The sequence below is a fragment of the Bubalus kerabau genome, chromosome 10 (genome assembly GCF_029407905.1).
Source record: "Bubalus kerabau isolate K-KA32 ecotype Philippines breed swamp buffalo chromosome 10, PCC_UOA_SB_1v2, whole genome shotgun sequence".
In the NCBI taxonomy this organism is placed as follows: domain Eukaryota; kingdom Metazoa; phylum Chordata; class Mammalia; order Artiodactyla; family Bovidae; genus Bubalus; species Bubalus kerabau.
In genome coordinates, this window is record NC_073633.1 from 74,837,835 (window position 1) to 74,862,541 (window position 24,707).

At 40.5% G+C, this 24,707-nt stretch overlaps 1 protein-coding gene and 1 long non-coding RNA gene across 14 annotated transcripts in view; one reads left to right on the forward strand and one right to left on the reverse strand.

Moving 5' to 3' along the window:
- LOC129621590 (uncharacterized) overlaps nt 1-24,707 on the forward strand; it is a 130,176-nt gene that overhangs the window by 95,880 nt on the left and 9,589 nt on the right. The window lies entirely within an intron of this gene.
- The window catches only part of SLC35F4 (solute carrier family 35 member F4), a 353,130-nt gene continuing 330,535 nt past the window's right edge, over nt 2,113-24,707 (reverse strand). For 7 of the 13 annotated variants that reach the window (XM_055538169.1, XM_055538166.1, XM_055538168.1 and 4 more), the window contains 5 exons: nt 23,696-23,915; nt 12,016-12,141; nt 9,724-9,916; nt 6,846-6,935; nt 2,113-2,541 (listed from right to left, as the gene is read on the reverse strand). In XM_055538169.1, the coding sequence (XP_055394144.1) occupies nt 2,300-2,541; nt 6,846-6,935; nt 9,724-9,916; nt 12,016-12,141; nt 23,696-23,915 (871 nt within the window). In that variant the 3' untranslated portion in view covers nt 2,113-2,299. The remainder of the gene's footprint in view (nt 2,542-6,845; nt 6,936-9,723; nt 9,917-12,015; nt 12,142-23,695; nt 23,916-24,707) is intronic. The other 6 variants (XM_055538176.1, XM_055538173.1, XM_055538178.1 and 3 more) reach the window with 3 other exon arrangements.

Below are 24,707 nucleotides of genomic sequence, written 5' to 3' on the forward strand. Positions count from 1 at the left end.
AACTTAAAATTAATTAAAAGTAAATAAAATTAGAAATGCAGTCCCTCAATTGCCTTAGCCATATTTAAATAGATCAATAGTCGGTTGTGGACAGTGTTGAACAGTGCAGATCTGAACTATTTCCATCATCACAGAAAGTTCTACTGGATGGTGCTTCTCTATAGGCAGGCAGGGGCCAATCAGTGATGAACTTTGAATGACCTGCAAAGATGTTTGGACCTTACTTGGAGGACAATGAGATGCCACTGAAGTATTATATATAGGGAAGTAGAGTGATCAAGTTTATAAATTAGAAAAGTCATTCTGGAGGGCACAAAAAGGCTTAGAGAATTAGACCAGTAAAAAAGCCTATTTCATTCATCAGGGAAAGAGATGATAGGCTCCTAGAATAGAGAAGTGCATGGATTCAGGAAATATTAAGGAAAACAATCAGTAGGACTTAATGGTTTAGATGTGGAGGGTTGAGGAAGGCAGATGTGAAGTTTGATCTCTGGCTTGGGCAGCCAGGGAATGATGGTACCATTGACCTAGACAGGAAACAAGAAAGAAGAAGGGGTAGATCTGAGGAGGAGAGATGATAAATTCAACTATGTCCTTGAATGCAAAATGAACAATGAGGCATCCAAGTGAGCTTGCAGGAAGCATTTAGATAGTCAGATCTGACCCTCAGGAGACAAATCTGGGCTGGAGACAAATATTATAAAGCTGTCACCACTTGGATGAATTTAAAGCCATGGAAACAAATGAGATTACCTCTGAGGAAGAGAGTGTGGAGTGAGATGCTATGAAGGACAAGGACTGAACACTCACAGTGATGAGACCAGCCTAGGAAGAGGAGTCCAGAGGAGAAGCCAGTCAGGCAGAAAGAGAACCAGGAGATCTCCTTCACCTAGAAGGGGCTCTAGGTGAAGAGAATATGGTAGGAAAAAGGAGCGGTCATCATGTCAAATGCTACCCAGAGGACAATGTAATTGGAGTTGAACAGGGTTGTTATGGTTTTGCAGGAAAAAGGTCATTGGTGTCTTTGGTGAGTGCACTTCACCAGGGAAATGATGGGGGCAGAAGGTGGGCTGAAGAGTGACAGAGTTGAACAAGTGAGAGCAAACGTAAGCAAGTCTAAAACCAGTGAAAGATTTAGAGATGGCTAGTAATAGAAGTCTTCTCATAGCCACTGTGCCATTTTCAATCGTCTAGCTCATTTTAGAGGTATTTGTGACTTCTTTTATGCTTGGTGCTCCTGAAAGCTTGTTGAAAGTCTAGACGAGCCTTTTGCACCCTCAGATTTTCATTGTTCCTAGTAGTTCTAGTAGTTCCTAGTAGTTCTTGCATTTGGAAGATGCTGTATTGGTATTTCATTACTTTCTAGATTTCAAATTAAAGGCTCTTATTGGCCTTAAATATATATAAAGTATGCAGTTTTTTTCTGACTGAATGAAAAGGTCTCAGTTCCAGGTGAGAAAAAGGTCATGACAAGCCCGTAATTTAATAGAATCTCATTTTTTTTTTCTAATAGGAATGAATGTTATCTTTATTTATTTATTTTGAGCTTTTTATTTTGTGTTGGGGTACAGCTGATTAACAATGGGATAGTTTCAGGTGAACAGTGAAGGGACTCAGCCATACATAGACATGTCTCCATTCTCCCCTTCAGGCTTCCCTGGTGGCTCAGAGGGTAAAGAATACGCCTGCAGTGCAGGAGACCCGAGTTCAATCCCTGGGTTGGGAAGATCCCCTGGAGAAGGGAGGGCTACCCACTCCAATGTTCTTGCCTAAAGAAGTCCATGGATAGAGGAACCTGGTAGGCCACAGTGTATGGGGCTGCAAAAGTTGGACACGACTAAGTGACTGACACATACACGTGGCTCTCCCCCAGCCCCACCTCCCATCCAGGCTGCCACACAACACTGAGCAGATTTCCATGTGCTATGCGATAGATCCCTGTTGGTTATCCCTTTAAATATAGCAGAGTTTGGGATGGTCATGCATATACTGCTATATTGAAAAGAATCTCATATTTTCAGGGAATTCTGGGAATTAGGGCGAAAATCCCTCCCCCCCACCAAAAAAAAAAGCCAGAAGAAATAGAACTAGGATGAATATGTTTTAATAAAAAATTTATTATGACTATTTACACCGGTTCCTTGATAAGCATATAAATGTAAACTTTTATGTTGGCATTATTTCACACATGATTTATCCAAATTCAGAGTTAATACTGTCATTTGAGTGTACAGGTAGTGAGAAAATTTTATTATATTCACAGAATATACATACACGTGCATTCAAAATGTGTCCCTCCTTAAGCCAGTGGTATGGACACAGTCCCATTGGCCCTGCTTCTGCTTCGCAGGTGGACACTGGAATCAGTGATGTCATCCACGTGCTCCTCACTCTTCTTTTCCTTCAGGCTGTTGATGAATCTCAGGGTAATTTCGTCCCACTCCTCAGGCAACAGCATCAGCAGAAACCCAATGCAGATGATGATGGTAGCAGCCAGGCGGACGACATTGAATATTACCTCCTGCTTCAGGAGATCCACAGCTAGGGGAGCAACAGCAAGTCAGTCAGCCTATGACAGTTCTAAGCTTCTCTGAAAACAAGTGACCCAAATCAGTGCTACTTGTAGATTTCCAAAAGTCTCTCTTGTTCTCACAAGCTTATCTTTCCTTTTTCTATGTCGTTATTGACATGGCTCTCTACATCTGCTTTCCATTTCTTTTCTCTAAATCATACTCACCCCTCCAGGCAAATACCATCTGATTGAATAGCCTCTGCAATTTTAAAAAATAATTTTGTTTTATATTGGAGCATAGTTGATTAACAGTGTTTCAAGTGTACAATAAGGTGATTTACTCACACATATCCATGTATCTATTCTTTTTCAAATTCTTGTCCCATTTAGGTTATTACAGAATATTAAGATGAGTTCCCTGTGCTGTAATAGTTGATCCTTGTTGATTATCTGTTTTAAATATAGCAGTGTATACATGCAGTTTATTTCTTAATATCTTTCCTCTGTATTTCTTCATACTTCTCCAGTTTCATTGGCCCACTGAAGATTTTTTAAATGAACCAAGATTATTAATGTCTAGGTCTTTGCAAATGCTAGTCTTTTTAAAATTTTTAGTTGCAGTGAAACTCATGCAAATTAAAATTAACCACTTTCAAGTGAGTTCACTAGCATTTTGTACATTCATTTTGTACAGATTAATGTACTAGCTTCTCCATCTGGTGTAAAACATTTTCATCATTTCAAAATAAAACCCCATACCCATTAAGCAGTTACTCCCCAGTCTCCTACCCCCACCCCAAAACCTGGAAACCACCAATCTGCTGTGTGTCTACGGATTTATCTATTCTAGATATTTCTTATAAATTGGAACATACACTATATGACATTTTATGTCTGGTTTCTTTTGATTCACATAATGTTTTTGAGGTTCAGCCACATCATAGCACGTGTTAGTGCTTCCTTCCTTTTTATGGCTGAATAATATCCCATTGTATCACAATTTGTGTATTGATTCATCTCTTGATGGACATCTGGGTGTTTCCACATTTGGCTTTTGTGAATAGTGCTGTGGTGAACATCTCATACAGGAAAATTTTTGAGTCCTTGTTTTCAGTTTTGGGAGGCATGTATTAGTAGTAGAATCATATACATGCTCTTCTCTTTGTATGAAATGTTCTTTCCTCCTTGTATGCACTTCATCCAGCTAAACCCTCTGTTAAATTCCTCCTTTTATTCTTATTGCAAGAAGCTTCCTTCAAATGCCCCTCCTGTGTGTTTTCAGAGCATTCAGTACATATCTTTGTCAAAGTCTTTCTGTCTCTACATTGTAATTACTGAGTTCCTTTTATCTCCCTTCTATACCACATGATCCTGAGGGCAGGGACCATGTCTTACTCAGGATTTATCATCAGTGTTAGCACAGTCGGTAGCATATACTAAGTACTCAGAAATTATTTATTAAATGAATGAATCCATGGATGAATGAATGGAATTCCTTGACAACCCCACTCCTCCCTGATATTTTCCTCTAAATATCTTATAGTTCTTGGAGTCTTTTACACAATTTAGCATTTAATGATAAGTTACTTTGTGGAGCTCTAAGTTATTTCATATAGTCAGTCTTGTTTTCCATATTCAGTGTAAGTTGTTTTTTTCTCATAGAAAGTGAAGTCGCTCAGTCGTGTCCGACTCTTTGCGACCCCATGGACTGTAGTCTACCAGGTTCCTCCGTCCATGGGATTTTCCAGGCAAGAATACTGGAGTAGGGTGCCATTTCCTTCTCCAGGAGATCTTCCTGACCCAGGGATTGAACCCGGGTCTCCAGCATTGTAGGCAGATGCTTTACTGTCTAAGCCACCAGGGAAGTCCTTTTTTCTTATAGCACTCCTATTTTTCGGAGTTTAGTTGTTTTAGAATATTGTGTTAGTTTCTGTTGTACAGAAAAGTGAATCAGCTATATGTATACATATATCCCCTCTTTTTCACCACAGAGCATTAAGTAGAGTTCCCTGTGCTATACAGAAGGTTCTCATTATTTATCTATTTTATACATAATAGTGTATATGTTTCAGAGAAGGCAATGGCACCCCACTCCAGTACTCTTGCCTGGAAAATCCCATGGACGGAGGAGCCTGGTAGACTGCAGTCCATGGGGTTGCTAAGGGTCGGACACGACTGAGCGACTTCACTTTCACTTTCCACTTTCATGCACTGGAGAAGGAAATGGCAACCCACTCCAGTGTTCTTGCCTGGAGAATCCCAGGGACAGGGGAGCCTGGTGGGCTGCCGTCTATGGGGTCGCATAGAGTCGGACACAACTGAAGCGACTTAGCAGCACTTAGCAGTGTATGTGTTAATCCCAATCTCCCAATTCATCCCACCCTACTTACCCCTTTGGTGTACATACATTTGTTCTCTATATTTCTGTGTCTATTTCTGCTTTGCAAATAGGTTCATCTCTACCATTTTCCTAGATTCCACATATATGCATATGCATTAATATATGATATTTGTTTTTTTTCTTTCTGACTTCACTCTGTATGACAGTCTCTAGGTCCATTTACATCTCTGCAAATGGCACTATTTCCTTCCTTTTTATGGCTGAGTAATATTCCAGTATATATATGTGCCAAATCTCTTTATCCATTCCTGTCCTGGCGATTCTATATACTACTGTCATGAACACAGGCATGCATGTATCTTCTGTAATTATAGTTTTCTTTGGGTATATGCCCAGGAGTGGGATTGCTGGGTCAGTGTTTTTAGGGTGGCTCCATATTGTTCTCTATAGTGGCTGTGTCAGTTTACATTCCAACCGATAGTGTAGGAGGATTCCCTTTTCTCCACATCCTCTCCAGGATTTGTTTATAGATTTTTTGATGATGCCCATTCTGACCAGTGTGAGGTGATGCCTCATTTTAGTTTTGATTTGGATTTCTGTAATAATTAGTGATGTTGAGCATCTTTTCATGTGTCTCTTAGCCATCTGTAATGTCTTCTTTGGAGAAATATCTATTTAGGTCTTCTACTCATTTTTTGATCGGGTTGTTTGTTTTTAGGGAATTGAGCCACATAAGCTGTTTATATATCTTGGAGATTAATCCCTTGCCAGTTGCTTCATTGGAAAATATTTTCTCCTATTCTGAGGGTTGTCTTTTCATCTTGTTTATGATTTCTTTTGCTGTGCAAAGGCTTTAAGTTCAATAAGGTCCTATTTATTTTTGTTTTTCTTTTCATTACTTTAGGAGATAGGTCAAAAAAGATCTTGCTGTGATTTATGTCAAAGAGTGTTCTGCCTATGTTTTCCCCTAAGAGTTTTATAGTGTCTAGTCTTACATTTAGGTCTTTGATCCATTTTAAGTTTATTTTTGTATGATGTTAATGAGTGTTCTAATTTCATCCTTTTACATGTAGTTGTCTAGCTTTCCCAGCACCACTTATTGAAGAGACTGTTTTTTCCATTGTATATTCTTGCCTTCTTTGTCATAGATTAGGTGACTGTAGGTGGGTTTATCTCTCAGCTTTCTATTCTGTTCCATTGATCTATATTTCTGTTTTTGTGCCAGTACCATACTGTCTGAACACTGTAGTATTCAGTGAAAGTTTATTATGGGACCGATACTATCTTTTCTCCCCCTATGCCCCAGTCTCTTCTATAATCCTGATCACATAGTAAGTGTTCAATAAACATTTGCTGATTATCCTGGGACAAAGAAAGAGGGCTATCAAAGACTTGGAAACATAGAATTTTAAAATTAGAAGGACTATATAGTCATCCAGATAATTCACTTTCCTTATTTGTTCCACTAACAGTTTTCACTAGAAAGATTTTCCTGGAAAAACAGCTTTTCCTCTTGTCCCTGAAGTCAGTCAGATTGCTTTTTTCCTGTCTCTATTCCAGAGGGCCATCTGCTCTGTCCCCGGGAGGAGCTTTCACAGCTCCCCATGGGCAGTCTGATGGGGAGCCAACACCCTGTACGCTCCCTACACTTTCATTAGTGACGTTGACTTGCGAGTCCTGTGCTGGGATGCCTTTTGTTTCCATAGGACTTCCTCTAAAAATACCACAAAATTAGGTTGTCAGGGAGATAACATGAAACCCAAATGATACATTTGGTATTTAATTCTAAAAGCACGACCACGTAAAAACAGTGTTTGTAGCTGCAATTTTTAAATCTGCTGCACAGTTATTCTGTTGTCTGCCACCTTCAAGATATTTAAAAACATGTTCCCAGGCAAGGGACACAATTCACAATTACTCGAAGAAATAACTCCGGGTGTAAAACAAACACAAGCAGGGAACTTCCTGTGCACATGTCAATTTGTACAGTACCTGCATTTCCAGGAACGCTGAGCACTGTCCCGATGGAGATGAGGATTGGGTAGGTCAGCACCACACCTACATTCACCAGGATGTTGAAGGCTGTCAAATAGAGGAGGATGGTGGCTCAGGTGGTAAAGAATCTGCCAGCAATGCAGGAGCCCCGGGTTTGATCCCTAGGTCAGGAAGATCCCCTGGAGAAGGGAATGGCAACCCACTCCAGCATTCTTGCCTCAAGAATTTCATGGACAGAGGAGCCTGGTGGGCTACAGTCTATCGGGTTGCAAACAGTTGGACATGACGGAGTGACTAACATACACATATAGGATAAAGGGGAACTGAGATGCTGGTCTCTTTCCTTCTTTTAACATAAAAGAATCAATGTCTATGCTAAACATGCCTTCTAAATTATCTGTTCAGTTCAGTTCAGTCACTCAGTCGTGTCCGACTCTTTGCGACCCCATGAACCGCAGCATGCCAGGCCTCCCTGTCCATCACCAACTCCAGTTACCAGACTCATGTCCATCAAGTCAGCGATGCCATCCAACCGTCTCATCCTCTGTCATGCCCTTCTCCTCCTGCCCTCAATCTTTCCCAGCATCAGGGTCTTTTCAAATGAGTAACATTGGTCAATTAATCCTCTAATTTTGGAGATGGATTCATATGTATCATACCTGAAAAAGTCATATCCCTTGTTCCTCTTCTGCCACCCTAGCTGCCTGATTTCTTACCAGTTGGCTCACAAAAGGGGTAGGGAGCCATGCAAAGAGGTGAAATAATGTGTTCACTACACTGCTTGTTAGCACTATAAAGTTGAGCCAGAGGTTGAGAGCTAATGACTGACTGGGGCTTTCTCCCTTGCTAGTTTGCTGAATCATGCCATGTTCCTGGATAACTAAAAGGTCCTAGTGTTACTGCCTAACAGAAGATCTGTCCAAGGATGGCCTATGCTGTTTTATTCCCTCTCTTTTGGGGTGTGCATCACATGAACCAACAGAGGTGCATGTAATTCACTGAACACCAGGGAGCTTTTCCACACCCTGATTTATACACAGATAACCTTAAGGCGCCTGATGGCCTGCCGTCTATGGGGTCGCACAGAGTCGGACATGACTGAAGCGACTTAGCAGCAGCAGCAGCAGCAACCTTAAGGCAGGTCCACAGAAAAAAACTGAAGGTATAACTTGATATCCTTTAATTTGTATCTTTGGACACTTTAAATATAAAGTTATTCAAGTAATCACATACCCAACAGTGATCAAAAGTACTTGTTTTCAAAAAGAAAAACATTTATAAATTATATAGCATTATTTTAATAGATTTCAAGCCAATGTTTGTTTTGGGGGTTAGAGAAATATGACAACTATGAAAAATAACAACTATGAAAAGTCCTCAATTCAGGAAAGATCTCTATGGAAATGACCCCAAACCATTTGCCCATTTCTCTGTAAAACCAAAGATGGTTCTAGAACCTTTACAGTTAGGACAGTGTTTATTCTTCTACTGCTTTCTATAATTCTTGCTTTAGTTAAGCTCCAAAATTTAGGTATCTGGAGTTACTCGTGCTTGTTAGAGACAATGGGTTGGATTTCCACAAGACTTGGGCTTGTTCATCATTTTCATACAATAGCAGTAGCAATCAAGGCCAAAGACCTTTGTAAGTTAATATCAATAACTACTCCTTCTTTCAGACACAGATAAAGTGGGAATGGATATTCCAGCATCTCAACTCTCTCCTCAGATGTGGGGAGTCAAATACAACCAGTCCTAATAAATCAGAAATTTAATAAGCATAGCATAGACTCTGCTAAGTTCCCCAACTGTCATTCTGTTGGCTGGACTGAGTATTTTAGCAGATTGATAGGAAGTATTGGTCTTTGGTTGAGAACTGAGCTTTTCTCACTGAGCTTCATCAAAATGGGTAACTGCTTTTCCTTAGCACTTTCCATAGAACCCTTACAAGCTCTCTTGTCTAAGGACAAGAATATATAGTTCAATATGTTATCTGTAGCCCAGGGCCCTGCCTGAGACACATCAGGTAAATGGATGGCTCCAATCTGCATGTGGACTAAGGCACTCCCTGAAGACAGGCCAAACCAAAAGCAGGAGCAAGGCCAGGTGAACCTAAGCAAATTAAAACCATAGTTCTAGGTGATCGGGTGGGGGCAGGACAGAGTACTGTCTACTGTTCACCTCTCAGATCTGTGTCCCAGCCTGGTTCTGACTAGATCATATCTGATTCCTATGGAGAAGAGAAGGTAGCAAAAAAAAACTTGAGAGCAGAAGCACTGAAGACTATAAAACCCTGGGGTGTGTAACACAGTCAGGAGAGAGGCTATCTCATTTTATCTCAGGGCAACCTTAACACAGAGAGAACTCAGTGCACTGGGGATGGGCCAGGTGGGGCAGCCCTTAACCCATGGACATGCCAGCTGGACTGCTCTGACCTAATCAAGCAATAGCCTGCAAAGAACCTTATAACCATTGCTGCTGCTGCTGCTAAGTCACATCAGTCATGTCCGACTCTGTGCGACCCCATAGACGGCAGCCCACCAGGCTTCCCCGTCCCTGGGATTCTCCAAGCAAGAACACTGGAGTGGGTTGCCATTTCCTTCTCCAATGCATGAAAGTGAAAAGTGAAAGTGAAGTCACTCAGTCGTGTCCGACTCTAGCGACCCCATGGACTGCTCCTCCATCCATGGGATTTTCCAGGCAAAAGTACTGGAGTGGGGTTGCCATTGCCCAACCTTAGGTGAGTTTGGGAAATAGAAGACAGGGATGTCTATCTTTGATAGGCATCTAAGAAGGGAATGCTTCTGTTATGACAATTTAACTCTCCAAGGAAAGGACAAGTGACATAGGAAATGGAAGGCAAGACTTGGCCACTCACCCAGCCAGAGCCCTGCCATCCCGCAGAGACAGCCCCATGGCAGAGCTGCAAATGAGGACCAGTGCTCCACCTTGGTGAAATACAGGATGACTGGGGTGAAGGAGATGAAGATTAAATTGAAGAAACCCAACGTGGAGACAAAGTGTGCTGCCTCACCAAAGTTAGCACTTCCAAGAAACATCTTAAACAAAACCTAGAACAGGAAAGGAACTTGTTAGCCACTCAGTCAGGGACTGTTGTTGGATCAGAAAGGCAAGTTCTACATCATGAGCTAACCGGCCCAGAACTTATGCTCTATGTCGTTTTATCCCAGCATTTCCATGACACTAAATGGGCTGCTGAGCTAAGGAATTCAAATACACTCTAGCCTTTATGTAAAACAGAAATTGTCATAAAATAAATCCCACTTGGTAGGCCACAGGGATACTGTAACTGGGAAAAACCCACCGTCAGTTACGGATATAGTGTAGATGATAAAGAAGAGTGCAGACCAGCCCAGAAACATTTAGGTTTGAGATGCCATTAGTTCTTCAAGAATGGGGTTAATTTTATCCTTATTTTGATAATTACTGAAAACTAAATTGGACAGAGAAAACCTGTCGTCATGTTATTGAGAGAAGTAATAGCTTCCCTTGTGGCTCAGCTGGCAAAGAATCCGCCTGCAATGCATGAGACCTGGGTTTGATCCCTGAGTTGGGAAGATCCCTTGGAAATGGGAAAGACTACCCACTCCAGTATTCTGGCCTGGAGAATTCCATGGACTGCATAGTCCACGGGGTTGCAAAGAGTAGGACAGGACTGAGTGACTTTCACTTTCAATAGTGATGCCTTGGATTTACAAGCACTTTTCTCTCTGAGTTTAAAATATTTTCACAAGGTCTGTATTTATTCTCCAGATTCTAAAGATGTTTTTCTTTTCTGGATTATAAATCTGTGTATAGAGAAAGATGACAAAGACATGTAAATAGCTAACCTAAATCATATATTTAGTTTGGGAGGAGACAGGTCTCTAGTCCATATTTCTTGGCTTCTTAACCCCTCTGCTTCCTTTATTAATCCTCAAACAATGTAGCACAGAATATCTTTTCTGTGGTATATATATGATGTTGTGTATGCCAGCAAATATTACAACTACCAGAATAAATACATCTGTAATGTGGTCAGGAGAATTCTCTCTATAAAAGAGACATTCCAAGCATACAGCAAATCCAGGTATTTCTTTTACTTTCAACTAAACATATTGTTTTTTCTCTTGGGAGACTTAGAACTTGAGCACGTGCTGGTGGTCTTTGCTCACATCAGACATCTCAGTGGAGTCTCAGCTGGGGGCAAGTTAAACACTAATGGTGACTGAGTGAACACTTGTTAAGCTTGTCAGAGAATCAGTGGCCCAGGAAATGTCAATATGGGAACAGACACAACGTCCTCTGAGCCGCAGAGTTGGTGAATAAGCAGAACAGGCATCAGGGAGGGATGCAGCGGGCATTTTCTGCCTTTCAGAGAAGATTTTCTCATTGAAACACCATGAGAGGTGAAAGTGGAACAGTTGCAACATTCAGAAAGTTGGCTCTGGAAAGCGGCACGTTGGTGAATAACCTTTTAGATCTGCTTTCTTAGTTCTTGCTTCTGAAGTCAGGGGCAGCGACTCTGAATAGAGCTTTCACTGATAACAGGTAGCTCCAAGGGAGAAAGAACTGTGAGAACATAGTTAGACCCAGCGTGTGCATCAGAGAGGGAAAGAGGCTCTTCATCTAGCTAATAACATAGCATGGGGTTAGTATGTAGCAAATAAACTCTCAAGTGATAGTTGGTTTAGGATTTGTAACACCTCATTGTAGTTAAAATAATGACCGAAGGTAGTTAAACATAGAGAAGTCTTTCTCAGCTCCTGCTACAACTGGTTGGTGATTTGGGAGGGGTGGAGTCATGGCCACCAGGGGAGCCCTTGGAGTTGACCAGTCCGAGTTTAAATCTTGTCTCTATCACTTGGATATATTGGTTGGATGATATTGGTTGGATGATATTGGACAAGATACCTAATCTTTCAAAGTCTCAGTTTCCTCATCTGCAGAGTGGGAATAAGTACCTATGCCTCATAAAGGTATGTTAACAGGTGAAAATTCTGGCAAGTATACAGCCTGTAGCAAGTACTCAATAATAATAATAACTTATTATTTAAACTATCTTTTTTTTTTGCTAGCCAAGATATTTTGTCCTTTCTTTATAAAATATTACTTTATAAAAATTCAAGCTACAAATGATAATAAGCACATAAGAAAGTACACGAAATACCTTATACAGTGCAGATGTTGAGGCTGAGCCCACTGCAAATGCCACTCCTATGATGGAATCGGCATGGAAGTTATCTGCATACGCCATCATCACGATGCCAGTGATTGCCATTATTGCAGCGACTATCTGTCACAAAGAATGCAAAGAAAAAAATGTTTACATTGATGCCTCCATATTCCCAGAGCAAGCATTTGAAAAACCCATGGGAGTTGCTACATGCTTCCTCAAACCCAATTACCTCTTGTACATCACTGTTTACATGTAGGAGGGTCAGTGTTAGAAAGAAATCCATATACTCATGAGACATCCAGGCAGAGAATATAAAAGCTGCTCACATATTCTAATTAAGGACTAGTAATTTTAGTTTAATTTTTTAGCTCAGCTTCCTATAGATTAATACCCATATTGATGAAATAAATTTAATAGGAAGTCACTTAGCATTTTCTTTTTTTTTTTTTAATTTTATTTTATTTTTAAACTTTACATAACTGTATTAGTTTTGCCAAATATCAAAATGAATCCGCCACAGGTATACATGTGTTTTCATCTATACTGTGTTCTTTTCCTTCAAATAATTCAGCACATAGCAATCAGCTCCTTGGATCAATGCATGTTTCTGAAGATCTCCACATAACCAGAACTTGATTATGGTGATGTAATATTGATTGAGACATAATAAGAGACAAGTTTTAGGCCAAAGTGAAAAAAGAAATGAGAATTATCTTTCAGAATGATTTATAAGGAGTGAATTGAGTTTGCATTGTCACTTGCCAATGTCAAGCGGAGGCTACTTCTTCCTTTTGTTTACATGTAAACTAAGCCACAGAAAGATAATTTCATTGAGCTATTCTAAAGCATTAGCTGTATAAAGTGAAATATTAATAATGATTGAAATCATAATGGTTTACTGTAAATTAATATGATCCTTGATATATTCCAAAGAGAAGTCCACTTCCTTTGTGAAATGCTCATTGACATCTGTTTCTTTCATTATCTCGACCTGCTTTTACTGGAAAACATTTTAAAGATACAGTAAAAAGTAAAGTAACAACTCTGGAATAGGAAACACTATGTTATTTCATTGTGAAATAGTCTCACTGACTTTAAGATCATGATGCAACTTTGTGGGAAATTTAAAAATACTTGCTGATTGATTTTGTTAAGCTTCAGTTCTGAGTATTCCCAAGTAAACTTTCCTCTGTAGATAGATTTCTCATATATGTGATTTTTTTCAACCCTTTGAAATATTATTAGTGAATTATTCATTACAATCAAATGTATATCTTTAACATGTAACTTGCTAGAGGGCAGCGTGAAGTATGATAACGATGACATGTATAATTTAGATGCTGTTAAAGCATTTCTTTTGTTAATGACCACCCAAAGCCAGGGCACAGTTGGTATCAGAGCCAGCTCCATACTGAAGCATCTTTTATGAGAAACAGCAGGAGTTCTTGAGAACAGACGCCGACTTGTCAGCAGTGAAAAACTGTCTTCATAAACTGTTATCCGGGAGGCTACATGATGGGGGGTGTTGCTCATGCTGAGTGCGTATTACAGTCTCTAAAGCTATCAGGCATGTGTTCCAGTTAGACTGTGCTTCAGACTGTATGAAACAGAATTTAATACACACATTATGAGGCGCCAAGGACATTTTCCAAACAGGAAGTAATAGACTCATAAATAAACATGGTGGTTACCTAGGCCTGGAAGTTCTGCGAGGGTTATTATTTTCTTTGATTTGGGGATTTATAGTTCAGCTAGGGATTTGCAGTCTTTGTTTGGGTAGTGTGATGTCAAAGAAATGAAAAGTTATGATAGATATGGACATTTTCTGATTTGTTTTTGTGTTTCATGAGTGTTCGTGTGTTCACAGATAGATTTCCCTCAAAATATTGAACTTGTAGGATAAAACATTTGAATTAATATTTGTTTTCTTTTTACCAAGCATCAGTTGTATTTTCTTGGTCAAATAAACAGGTGATATCTTCAAGACAGGGATAATAGAAGATAATATTAATCCTAAAGAACTTTAATGTGATATACTGCTTTGTACTTTAAAATATTAAAATTATTCTATAATATACAATATTCAGGCTTAGGCAATTGTGTATAATACATAATTCTTGATTTAGGGAATTCTGAAAACAAACAGTCCCTACAAAAAATAGGGGAAAAGACCAAAAACCCTGTGGAAAATATTAAACAAGGAATACAGTTAGCCACAGGATATGACCCCAACTGGGAACTCTTCCTTTTCTGAGTCAGCCATTAGTAAAAATACATATGCACTATATTTCTGTTATATGTTTTCTCAAGATAGGAATTAGACATGGACAAAGGTTACATAACTTTATAGCAATTCAGAATTATAACCATGATGAACCTCTTAAAGAGCTCCATTATATTTAATATTCAAGTGCTTGTGAAATTATTAGTTCAGACCATTTAAACTGACATATCAATTACACTAGCATCTCTCTGAATTGTGTTCATGGAGAGAAGCATTTTTCACTTCAGGGGACCAGACAACACTATTAGTTAAGTTCCAAAAGCATGAAAATTTGATATTTTTGATGTTAGAAAAATTATTCTCTATGGTATGAACAGTTATTTATAGGTTAGTAGGTTATCTGGGGATAAAAGATAATTTAAATTATTTTCCACATTGCTATTTACATTTCACAACTATCTGATAGAACAAGTTCTCTATGGCCATGTTTCAAAATGTTTTCATTATATTTCTTATCTACATAGTTGAAACTAAGGCAAAGGAACTCAGCTAATCTAGAAAATTCAGGGAAATTTTGGGTGGCAGGCTCATTTGGAGTGGTGGCTTGGATGATCTCAGAGTGGCTTTCTCCCATCATTGGTTAACTGTAAGAGTAAATATTTTTGAGATTTCCGGAAAAGAGGTGACCTGAGTACAGGTCTGAGTCATGTGCATTTTCAGAAGTAATCAATCACTAAGGCAGGATTGTCTTCACGATGGTGTGATCACTCACCTAGAGCCAGACATCCTGGAATGTGAAGTCAAGTGGGTCTTAGAAAGCATCACTACGAACAAAGCTAGTGGAGGTGATGGAATTCCAGTTGAGTTATTTCAAATCCGGAAAGATGATGCTGTGAAAGTGCTGCACTCAATATGCCAGCAAATTTGGAAAACTCAGCAGTGGCCACAGGACTGGAAAAGGTCAGTTTTCATTCCAATCCCAAAGAAAGGCAATGCCAAAGAATGCTCAAACTACCGCACAATTGCACTCATCTCACATGCTAGTAAAGTAATGCTCAAAATTCTCCAAGCCAGGCTTCAGCAACATGTGAACCATGAACTTCCAGATGTTCAAGCTGGTTTTAGAAAAGGCAGAGGAACCAGAGATCAAATTGCCAACATCCGCTGGATCATGGGAAAAGCAAAAGAGTTCCAGAAAAATATCTATTTCTGCTTTATTGACTATCCCAAAGCCTTTGACTGTGTGGATCACAATAAACTGTGGAAAATTCTGAAAGAGATAGGCATACCAGACCACCTGACCTGCCTCTTGAGAAACCTATATGCAGGTCAGGAAGCAACAGTTAGAACTGGACATGGAACAACAGACTGGTTCCAAATAGAAAAGGGAGTATGTCAAGGCTGTATATTGTCACCCTGCTTCTTTAACTTATATGCAGAGTACATCATGAGAAATGCTGAGCTGGAAGAAGCACAAGCTGGAATCAAGATTGCCGGGAGAAATATCAATAACCTCAGATATGCAGATGACACCACCCTTATGGCAGAAAGTGAAGAGGAACTAAAAAGACTCTTGATGAAAGTGAAGGAGGAGAGTGAAAAAGTTGGCTTAAAGCTCAACATTCAGAAAACTAAGATCATGGCATCTGGTTCCATCACTTCATGGCAAATAGATGGGGAAACAGTGGAAACAGTGTCAGACTTTATTTTTGGGGGCCCCAAAATCACTGCAGATGGTGATTGCAGCCATGAAATTAAAAGATGCTTACTCCTTGGAAGGAAAGTTATGACCAACCTAGATAGCATATTCAAAAGCAGAGACATTACTTTGCCAACAAAGGTGCATCTAGTCAAGGCTATGGTTTTCCCAGTGGTCATGTATGGATGTGGGAGTTGGACTGTGAAGAAAGCTGAGCACTGAAGAATAGATGCTTTTGAAGTGTGGTGTTGAAGAAGACTCTTGAGAGTCCCTTAGACTGCAAGGAGATCCAATCAGTCCATCCTAAAGGAGATCAGTCCTGGGTGTTCATTGGAAGGACTGATGCTGAAACTGAAACTCCAATACTTTGGCCACCTCATGTGAAGAGTTGACTCATTGGAAAAGACCCTGTTGCTGGGGAGGGATTGGGGGCAGGAGGAGAAGGGGATGACAGAGGATGAGATGGTTGGATGGCATCACCGACTCGATGGACATGAGTTTGGGTAAACTCCGGGAGTTGGTGATGGATAGGGAGGCCTGTCGTGCTGCGATTCATGGGGTCGCAGAGTTTGACACTGCTGAGTGACTGAACTGAACTGAATTGTCTTCTCAACAAAAAAAAACATAAAGGGATTCTTTTTGGGCTCAGGACATTGAAAATGTGCCAGCAGAAAGCCAGCACTTTAAATACTGTGTCAGAAGTGCTCATATGTGACATCCACATGATGACAAACACACACAAAAAATTCTTCTGAGCATGTTAGTGTCCACAGGAGGGACTCCTCTGCTGAAAATGCACCGTCTCATGGTGCCACCTGCTTGGCTTCAGAAAAACACAGCTCTCCTGACAACCTACTCCAGTTCTAGCTCTGTAACCAACCAGAGGTGTCTACACAAGATGGACACCCACCACTACCATTACTTGAATCTGACTTCAGTGAAAATGTTAGTAACCAGAGTGACTATAAAGCTTCCAGTGCCTCATTTTTAACCTTCTGAACCTCTGGGTTCCCTCCCATCATGGTGTGCCCACCTGGGGTGAGAACCCAGAGGGAGATAATTTATTTAGCCCATTACCCTTGCATGCTACTTGAGTGACATCACCACCTGATGCAGCTTCCTTCCTCTGCAGGCTCAGTCCCCTGAGATCTTAATCTGTATTAGCTCTCAGGGCCAGTCACAGAGGGACCTGGTTTGAGCCTGTTCTTAAAGCCCAAAGAGGGTGTTAACAATAAACATTTGGGGGTTGCACAGATCTACATACCACCTGTGTCCCTGCCTGAAAGCTAGGTTTCTTTCCCCTCTTGAAGAATTAGTTTGTACAGATAACAGCTAGAGAAATATCGGGCTTTTGCCTGTTTCTGTTTTCCTTTATCTTCATTTCCCGCCTCTTTTGGCTCAGGTCCTCAAAAAACCACAAGAGTCCAGCCCTTCTCTGGATCTCCAACCTCATTACAGTCACTGTGTTTCCCACTGACAAATGACTCCCAGAACTATTATTTGCATAACAATATCAATTCTTCTCGATTCAGGGTATTGAGATGATCCTTTAACTACTTCTCTTTCTAATTGTAATTGCTTAGTTTGTGATGTGGTTAACCCTGTTTCTGGAGCTGGGTGGAGCATGGATTCACTCACACTGGAGCCTTGAGTCCTAAGCCTACATCAGGCTCTGAAATTGAGGATCTCAAAGCTATACTGCTGGCCAGACTATACTCAAGTCAGGACTCAAGGTCAGCAGTTGAAGGTGGATACACACCTTGGCCAATGAGACCTGCGCTGATGATTATCCTTGTTTCCTGTGAGTGTATCTGGGTAGAGTCCATTTCAGAGAAACATCGCTACACAGAATCCTTAAATTTGTCCACATTTTATGTTTGCATGAGTGCATGCTAAGTCGCTTCAGTTGTGTGCAACTCTTTGCCACCCTATCAACTATAGCCTGCTAGGTTCCTTTGTCCATGAGGATTCTCTAGGCAGGAATACTGGAGTGGGTTGCCATGCCCTCCTCCAGACATGTTATGTTTAAACTTCCATAAAGAAGAGCCATCTATTTACTCAAAGCCAGTGAAACTGGACAAGAGTCAATGTGTGAGAAATAAAAGAGGTGAGCATTCTGCAGCAGTCCAGATATTATGTGTGTGTTCAGGGGTAGGGGGGCGAGGAGGTCCCAGGGTTTACATCTCAAACTAGATTCCCACCCTCCATCCCCATGCCACACACACACACGTCTCTCAAAGGGAGACCAGGATGGAAAAAAGAAGGAAATAAATCCCAAAAGGAAAGACTCAAGAGTGTGTGGAAGGTGGTGTTGTTCAGTCACTCAGTTGTGTCCAACTCTTTGTGACCCCATGGACTGCAGCACACCAGGCTTCCCTGTCCTTCACCATCTCCCAGAGCTTGCTCAAACTCATGTCCATTGAGTTGGTGATGCCATCCAACCATATCATCCTGTCATCCTCTTCTCCTTTTATCTTTCCCAGCATCAAGGTTTTTCCCAATATGCTGGCTTTTCACATCAAGTGGCCAAAGTATTAGAGCTTCAGCTTCAACATCAGTCCTTATAATGAATATTCAGAGTTGGTTTCCTTTAGAATTGACTGGTTTGATCTCCTCATGGTCCAGGGGACTCTCAAGAGTCTTCTCCAACACCACAGTTCGAAAGCATCAGTACTTTGGCGCTCAGCCTTCTTTATGGTCCAACTCTCACATCCATACATGACTACTGGAAAAACCATAGCTTTGACTAGATGGACCTTTGTTGGCAAAGTAACGTCTCTGCTTTTCAATACATTGTCTAGGTTTGTCATAGCTTTTTTTCCCAGGAGCAAGCGTCTTTTAATTTCATGGCTGCAGTCACCGTCCACAGCGATGATGTGGAAGGTAGATGGGACCTATTGACTGTAACTTGTTGACAGGGTTTATGGATTCCTTATGGGCATAAAATCAGAGAACCTTTCCAATTCAACTTTCACTTCCTTGTATTCATGAATTATTCTCCTGCCAAGAGGGGGAAGAAAGGGGAAGAGTCCCTCTACCCATCCTCTGCTATCTTCTTCAGGAAGCATGAAGATTCTAGACAGAGGAGCCTGCACTGCACATGAACACATGAATAAAGAGTCACTGCATAAATGTCCATCAAAGGCAAGATGGAAACAAAAGGTTGCCTTGAATCTCATCTAAATATGTAATACTGGCATAAATCAGTAGAAGCTCAGAGCCCTGATTTTAGAGTGCCCTGGAGCCCAGTTAGAATTCAGAGACGAGCAGTTTAAGCAATGAATGATTCCATTCAACTGACATACCCTGGTCGGTTCTTGGCAGATGGCGGCAAGTCTCCAAAAGAGCCAAAGCGTGGGAAGCTAAACACACAGGGACCCAGTTATACCTAGAAAATAGGTGGGTGCCAAGCTGAAGGGACACAAATTCATTTCCTAAATCTGCTATAAAAGTCGAGGTCCACTGAACCATTCATTGCCCACCAATTTCCTTCATACTTTCAAGCAAATTTTAAAAGGAAAGAAAAATTTCAATTAATAATAGAAAAATAAGGGAGCAACAATATCTGAAAGAAAGTGTGTTAATTTTCTAGTCTGACTTTTACTTTTCCTTAGAGTGAAATGGACACTCATGACAGAAGAAAACCTGAAGAAGTGCCTCATTTTTTTTTTTTTTTTTTTGGTGAGAACTTTTTTTATTAAGGTGATTTTTCTGGTTCTGATGAATTTAAGAATGCTAGCTAAATAAAACAGAATCTTGGAGATGGTTAAAACATCCATCTTCAATCCTGCAAGAGCTGGATTCTCAGTAACACTTTTGCAATTAGAAAAGGTCTTTTAAAGAAATTTGCTAATTTCCACAGGATAACCATACATCATCTGTAAGCAACTACTTATGAAAGGGTTTTGTGTTTTTTTTTTTAAACACACCAAAGCTTACCAGCCAGTTGGTTGAAAGGATTTCATAATAGAAAACTAAATGTATGAGTGATTACCTTTTCATCTGTAATTCAATCAATATTCCAAGGAAACTAAATATTAACAAGTTAAGGCTTCCCTGGTGGCTCAGATGGTAAAGAATCTGCCTGCAACGCAGGAGACCCAGATTTGATCCCTGGGTCAGGAAGATCCCCTGGAGAAGGAAATGGCAACCCACTCCAGTATTCTTGCCTGGAGAATCCCACGAACAGAGGAGCCTGGCCGGCTACAGTCCACGGGGTCACAAAAAGTCAGACACAACTGAGTGACTGACACTGAGGCCACATGTTTCACCTTAAGGGTGATGATTCTTGGGTCATGCAGATGAGAATTATAACCCCCAGACTATCTTTTTCTGAACTACTGAAGACTTAGAATGAGTCAGAAATATGTTTTGATTTGATGACTGAAAGCAATCCTTTTAACTGTTTTGAAAAAGACTAGTCCAAGTGGGGTGGCATGTACAGGCAGTGTCTTATTTATGGATATAGGCAATAAGAGCTGCATTTTTGTTGTCTGTATTCTCTTTGCCCTCCTCTGATTTCTCAAATGACCTAATTATACATGTTCTCAATATGTCTTATTAGCTAAAGAGTTGCTGATATGGTCAAAAGGCAAAATGCTGAGTATGTGTTGGTGCTTCTTATATTCCATGGCCTGATTATGGGCATTATTAAAATTACATCTTGACATTCTTCTAGAATATGGCATTAAAAATTTCCTAACACTTTCACAGTCAGAAGTGAAGTGCCTCCTATCATTTTAAAAGAAAAATTCCTGACTTCTCCAGCATGATTGACATTAATGCTCACCATTTTATCACCTATGATGTCTTAATTTATGTATTTACTTATTAACAACTACTTATTGGCTACTTAATTTTTCTATCAGGTCTTCTCATTACTAACAGATACTGTATTAGTTTCTTGAGGCTGCTGTAACAAATGGCCACAAACTTGGTGACTGAAAACAGCAACTATCTGTTCTGTCATAGTTGTGGAGGCCCGAAGTTCAAAATCAGGCAGGGCCATGCTCACCACCGCAGTTCTGGGAGAGAATACATTCCTGCCTCTTCCAGTTTCTGGTTGCTGCCCCAGCTTTCCTAGGCTTGTGACCACATCACTCCAATCTCTGTCTCTGTGGGTACATCACTCCTCCTCTTCTGTGGGTCTTTCCTGTGTGTATCTCTTCTAAGGATACTTGTTACTGGATTTAGCAGACACCTTGTTACTGGATGGGCTTCCCTGGTGGCTCAGAGGGTAAAGCGTCTGCCTGCAATGCAGGAGACCTGGGTTCAATCCCTGGGTCGGGAAGATCCCCTGGAGAAGGAAATAGCAACCCACTCCAGTACTCTTGCCCGGAGAATCCCATGGACAGAGGAGCCTGGTGGGCTACAGTCCACAGGGTTGCAAAGAGTCGGACATGACTGAGTGACTTCACTTTCATTTTCGCTTTGTTACTGGATTTAGCAGACACCCAGATCAACTTGGATGATCTTCTGTTTGTAAAAATCCTTAAGTTAAATATGTCTGCAAAGACTGTTTTTTCAAGTAAGGTCACATTAATAGGTTCTGGAGATTAGGATGTGGACACCTTATTGGGGCCCACCATTTCACCCACCACAGATGCCAATTTTAAAATATTAAGTTGGCCAAAAAGTTCATAAGATGTTTTTCCATAACGTTATGGAAAAACTCTAATGAACTTTTTTGTTAGCCCAATAGCATGCTTTGTAACTTCTAGGTAGATTTCCTAAATCTGCCATTTAAATATAAGTTACACAGCTGAGTTTTTTCTTCTAAAAGACCTCAAATAAACGTTGTCTTTTTTTATATGACCTTTTGCATAAGTTTCATTCATTCATTCTAATACAACTGATTTTCTTACTGGTAAATCTAATAGCATCTTATTGCCTTTTTATACTGTTCATGGGGTTCTCACGGCAAGAATACTGGAGTGGGATGAGATGGTTGGATGGCATCACTGATACAATAGGCATGAACCTGAGTGAACTCTAGGAGATGGTGAGGGACAAGAAGGCCCAGTGTGCTGCCATTCATGGGGTTGCAAAAATTAGGACATGACTTAGCGACTGAACAACAACAGCAAATCTAACAGTGGGTGTGTTGATTTCCTTTTGGTAGTCACATTACACTGAAAAACCAGAAAAGCCCCTAAATCTCCTTTCTTTCCCTCTTGTCTGAAAAGATTTCCAAATTCTCATGGGTGATTCTCGTGGTGATAGATAGAAATGAGAAAGATCTTCTAAGTATGAGTTCATTCACTATATCCCTAAATACATACAGTCCCTACTTTGTCCTTGTATTGTTCTAGGTGTTAGAGATAGAGGCAAAGCCAGTTTCATGGGTATTTGTACAGATGCACTGGGCCCCATAATGTTTCCATCTTGTAATTATTCACAATGTTTTTCAGCAAGGGGCTCTGCATTTTCATTTTCACTGGGTCCCACAAATTATGTCAACCCCAGCTGAATGGATCAGTGAGCAGTGTGAAGAAGGTTCTTGTTCTCAAGGACTCGTCGGGGTTCCTGACACTAGACAGCCAGTGCTTCATGAGTAATGCCATTATGCTAAGCCTCTTGGGTGTGATATCTAAGATTAGCTAGTGGAGAATGAGTGTGAGGCTGTATCTGGTATAGTCGAATGGTATCATGGACTGATTGAGAATTTTTCATCTTGTTTTCTGCGGTAGCTTTCCACTACTTGTCTGTGTCAAGTTTCAGTTCTGAATTTCTGAGCAGCATCTCCAAAGATACAACCAGAATTAGCTAACTGGCTATTAAGAAAATGTTTTCAGGATGATGGCTATCACAAACTCTCTAATATAGATGTGAATTTCAGCATTTAGCGAGGCAAGGACCCTGGAATCATTGCAACAGGAGCAATAGTTTGCAATAGCAAAAAAATGTTTCAACCCAGTCCTGGACATCTCTTTTAAAGAACAGCAATTGTGTGATGTTTATTTTCTGGAAAAACGCTCTTTGTTTGGATCTACTTTTAAATAATTATTTACTCAATATTTTCGTCATGGTGGCATGCCAGATTATATGAATGAGATCTGACTCCTTTCGTCTGCATAGCTCTCAATCAATATAACAAAGGTCAAACATACAAAAAACTTTTTATTTTTAAATCCAGAATATCTCTGAAAGGAATAAACTCAGAACTGAAGTGGCTGGTGGAAGTTTAATGCTATCCAGTTAAGGATATGTACCCCAAAGTACAAGTTGTTTTTAGTTCCATTTCTAGATTAGTCATACTAGATATATAGCCACTTTTAACAGCATTGTGCCACTACTGGTGACTTTAATTACTGTTTGGTAATCGTACTACTTACACCAATATTAATTAAATTCATGGGGGGGGGGCGCGTAAAAAACATGAGTTGTCCTAACATGTTGACTGGGGGAAAAAAAACACAAAAAACAAATCATAATCTTTACTGTGGCTAATTTTCTCAGACCCTTCTTCCCCAAGTACAGAAGGAGTTGATCATACCATTAATTCTAAAAAAAAGAACTTATTTTCCCTGAGTGCCTCCTGTTGACATCAGCTGACTGCCCAATGGAAAAAATCTTTTATCCTCTCATGACATTGTAACTGCCTGGGTGTTCTAGCGCGTCTTCAAATTTCAATCTGTACTCAGAACCAAATAAGTTTTGCAGAAACTCCACAAAACAAAGCAGCTCTCCCAATGCCAAGGATTTATGATTAAATGCAGCCTCACGCATCGAATCAAGTGTGCTATTACCCTCACTCCCATGAACCTGTCTTTCAGCACGATCCATGACAGCAAGAAGACAAAGGCTTTGTTACAACAGAACAGAGCAGAGACATCCGTGGCTGTCAGCTTCTTTAAAGCCAGTAAATACAGGTAATTAGTCAAAGTCCATAGAATAGAAAAGGGAGCAGTTCTTTTAAGAAAGAGCTTCAACGTCAGACCATCTTCACCAAAAATTCGACTGCATTCCCTAAGGAAGAAAGAGAGGTTAATAGGTATTGATGTTAATACATCTTGTGTGGACTAGCTCTTGACAGCCATTTTTAGGCAAGAGCACAAACCCTCAAGACCCATTATTCACGTGTGGAACCTACTGAACCCAAGGCTGTCATCTTCAGGCCATGAGTGGAAAGGGTTGCATGGAGGAGTTCCCATCTCCCCAAGCACAGGCCTTCCCTACCCATTCTGCAAGATTCTGGGGGTAGCCATTCTGCTTTTGCTGAATATTCTTAGAGAAACCTGGAGAAATCCAGAAATGAGTGGTTGCTGGAATTACTAGCTATTTGAAGATACAGAAGATGCTTTCCCAATGGACAAATGCAACAGTGTCAAGACAGCTGCTACAGATTGAATAGGCTACAGACAATGTGCAACCTCACACAGCATGTGAAGGCAAGTGCAGCTCGGTATTTTATTATTCCTAAAACATTATGCCTCTTTCTAACATATCTGCCCACTGAACTAATTTCTTTTACACCTTCCCTGGTAGCTCAGCTGGTGAAGAATACGCCTGCAATCCAGGAGACCCCAGTTCAATCCCTGGGTTGGGAAGATCCCCTAGAGAAGGGGTAGGCTACCCACTCCAGTATTCTTGGGCTTCCCTTGTGGCTCAGATGGTAAAGAATCCGCCTGCAATGCAGAAGATCTGGGATCGATTGCTGGGTTGGGAAAATCCCCTGGAGAAGGACATGGCAACCCACTCCAGTATTCTTGCCTGGAGAATCCCCATGAACAGAGGAGCTTGGTGGGCTACAGTCCATGG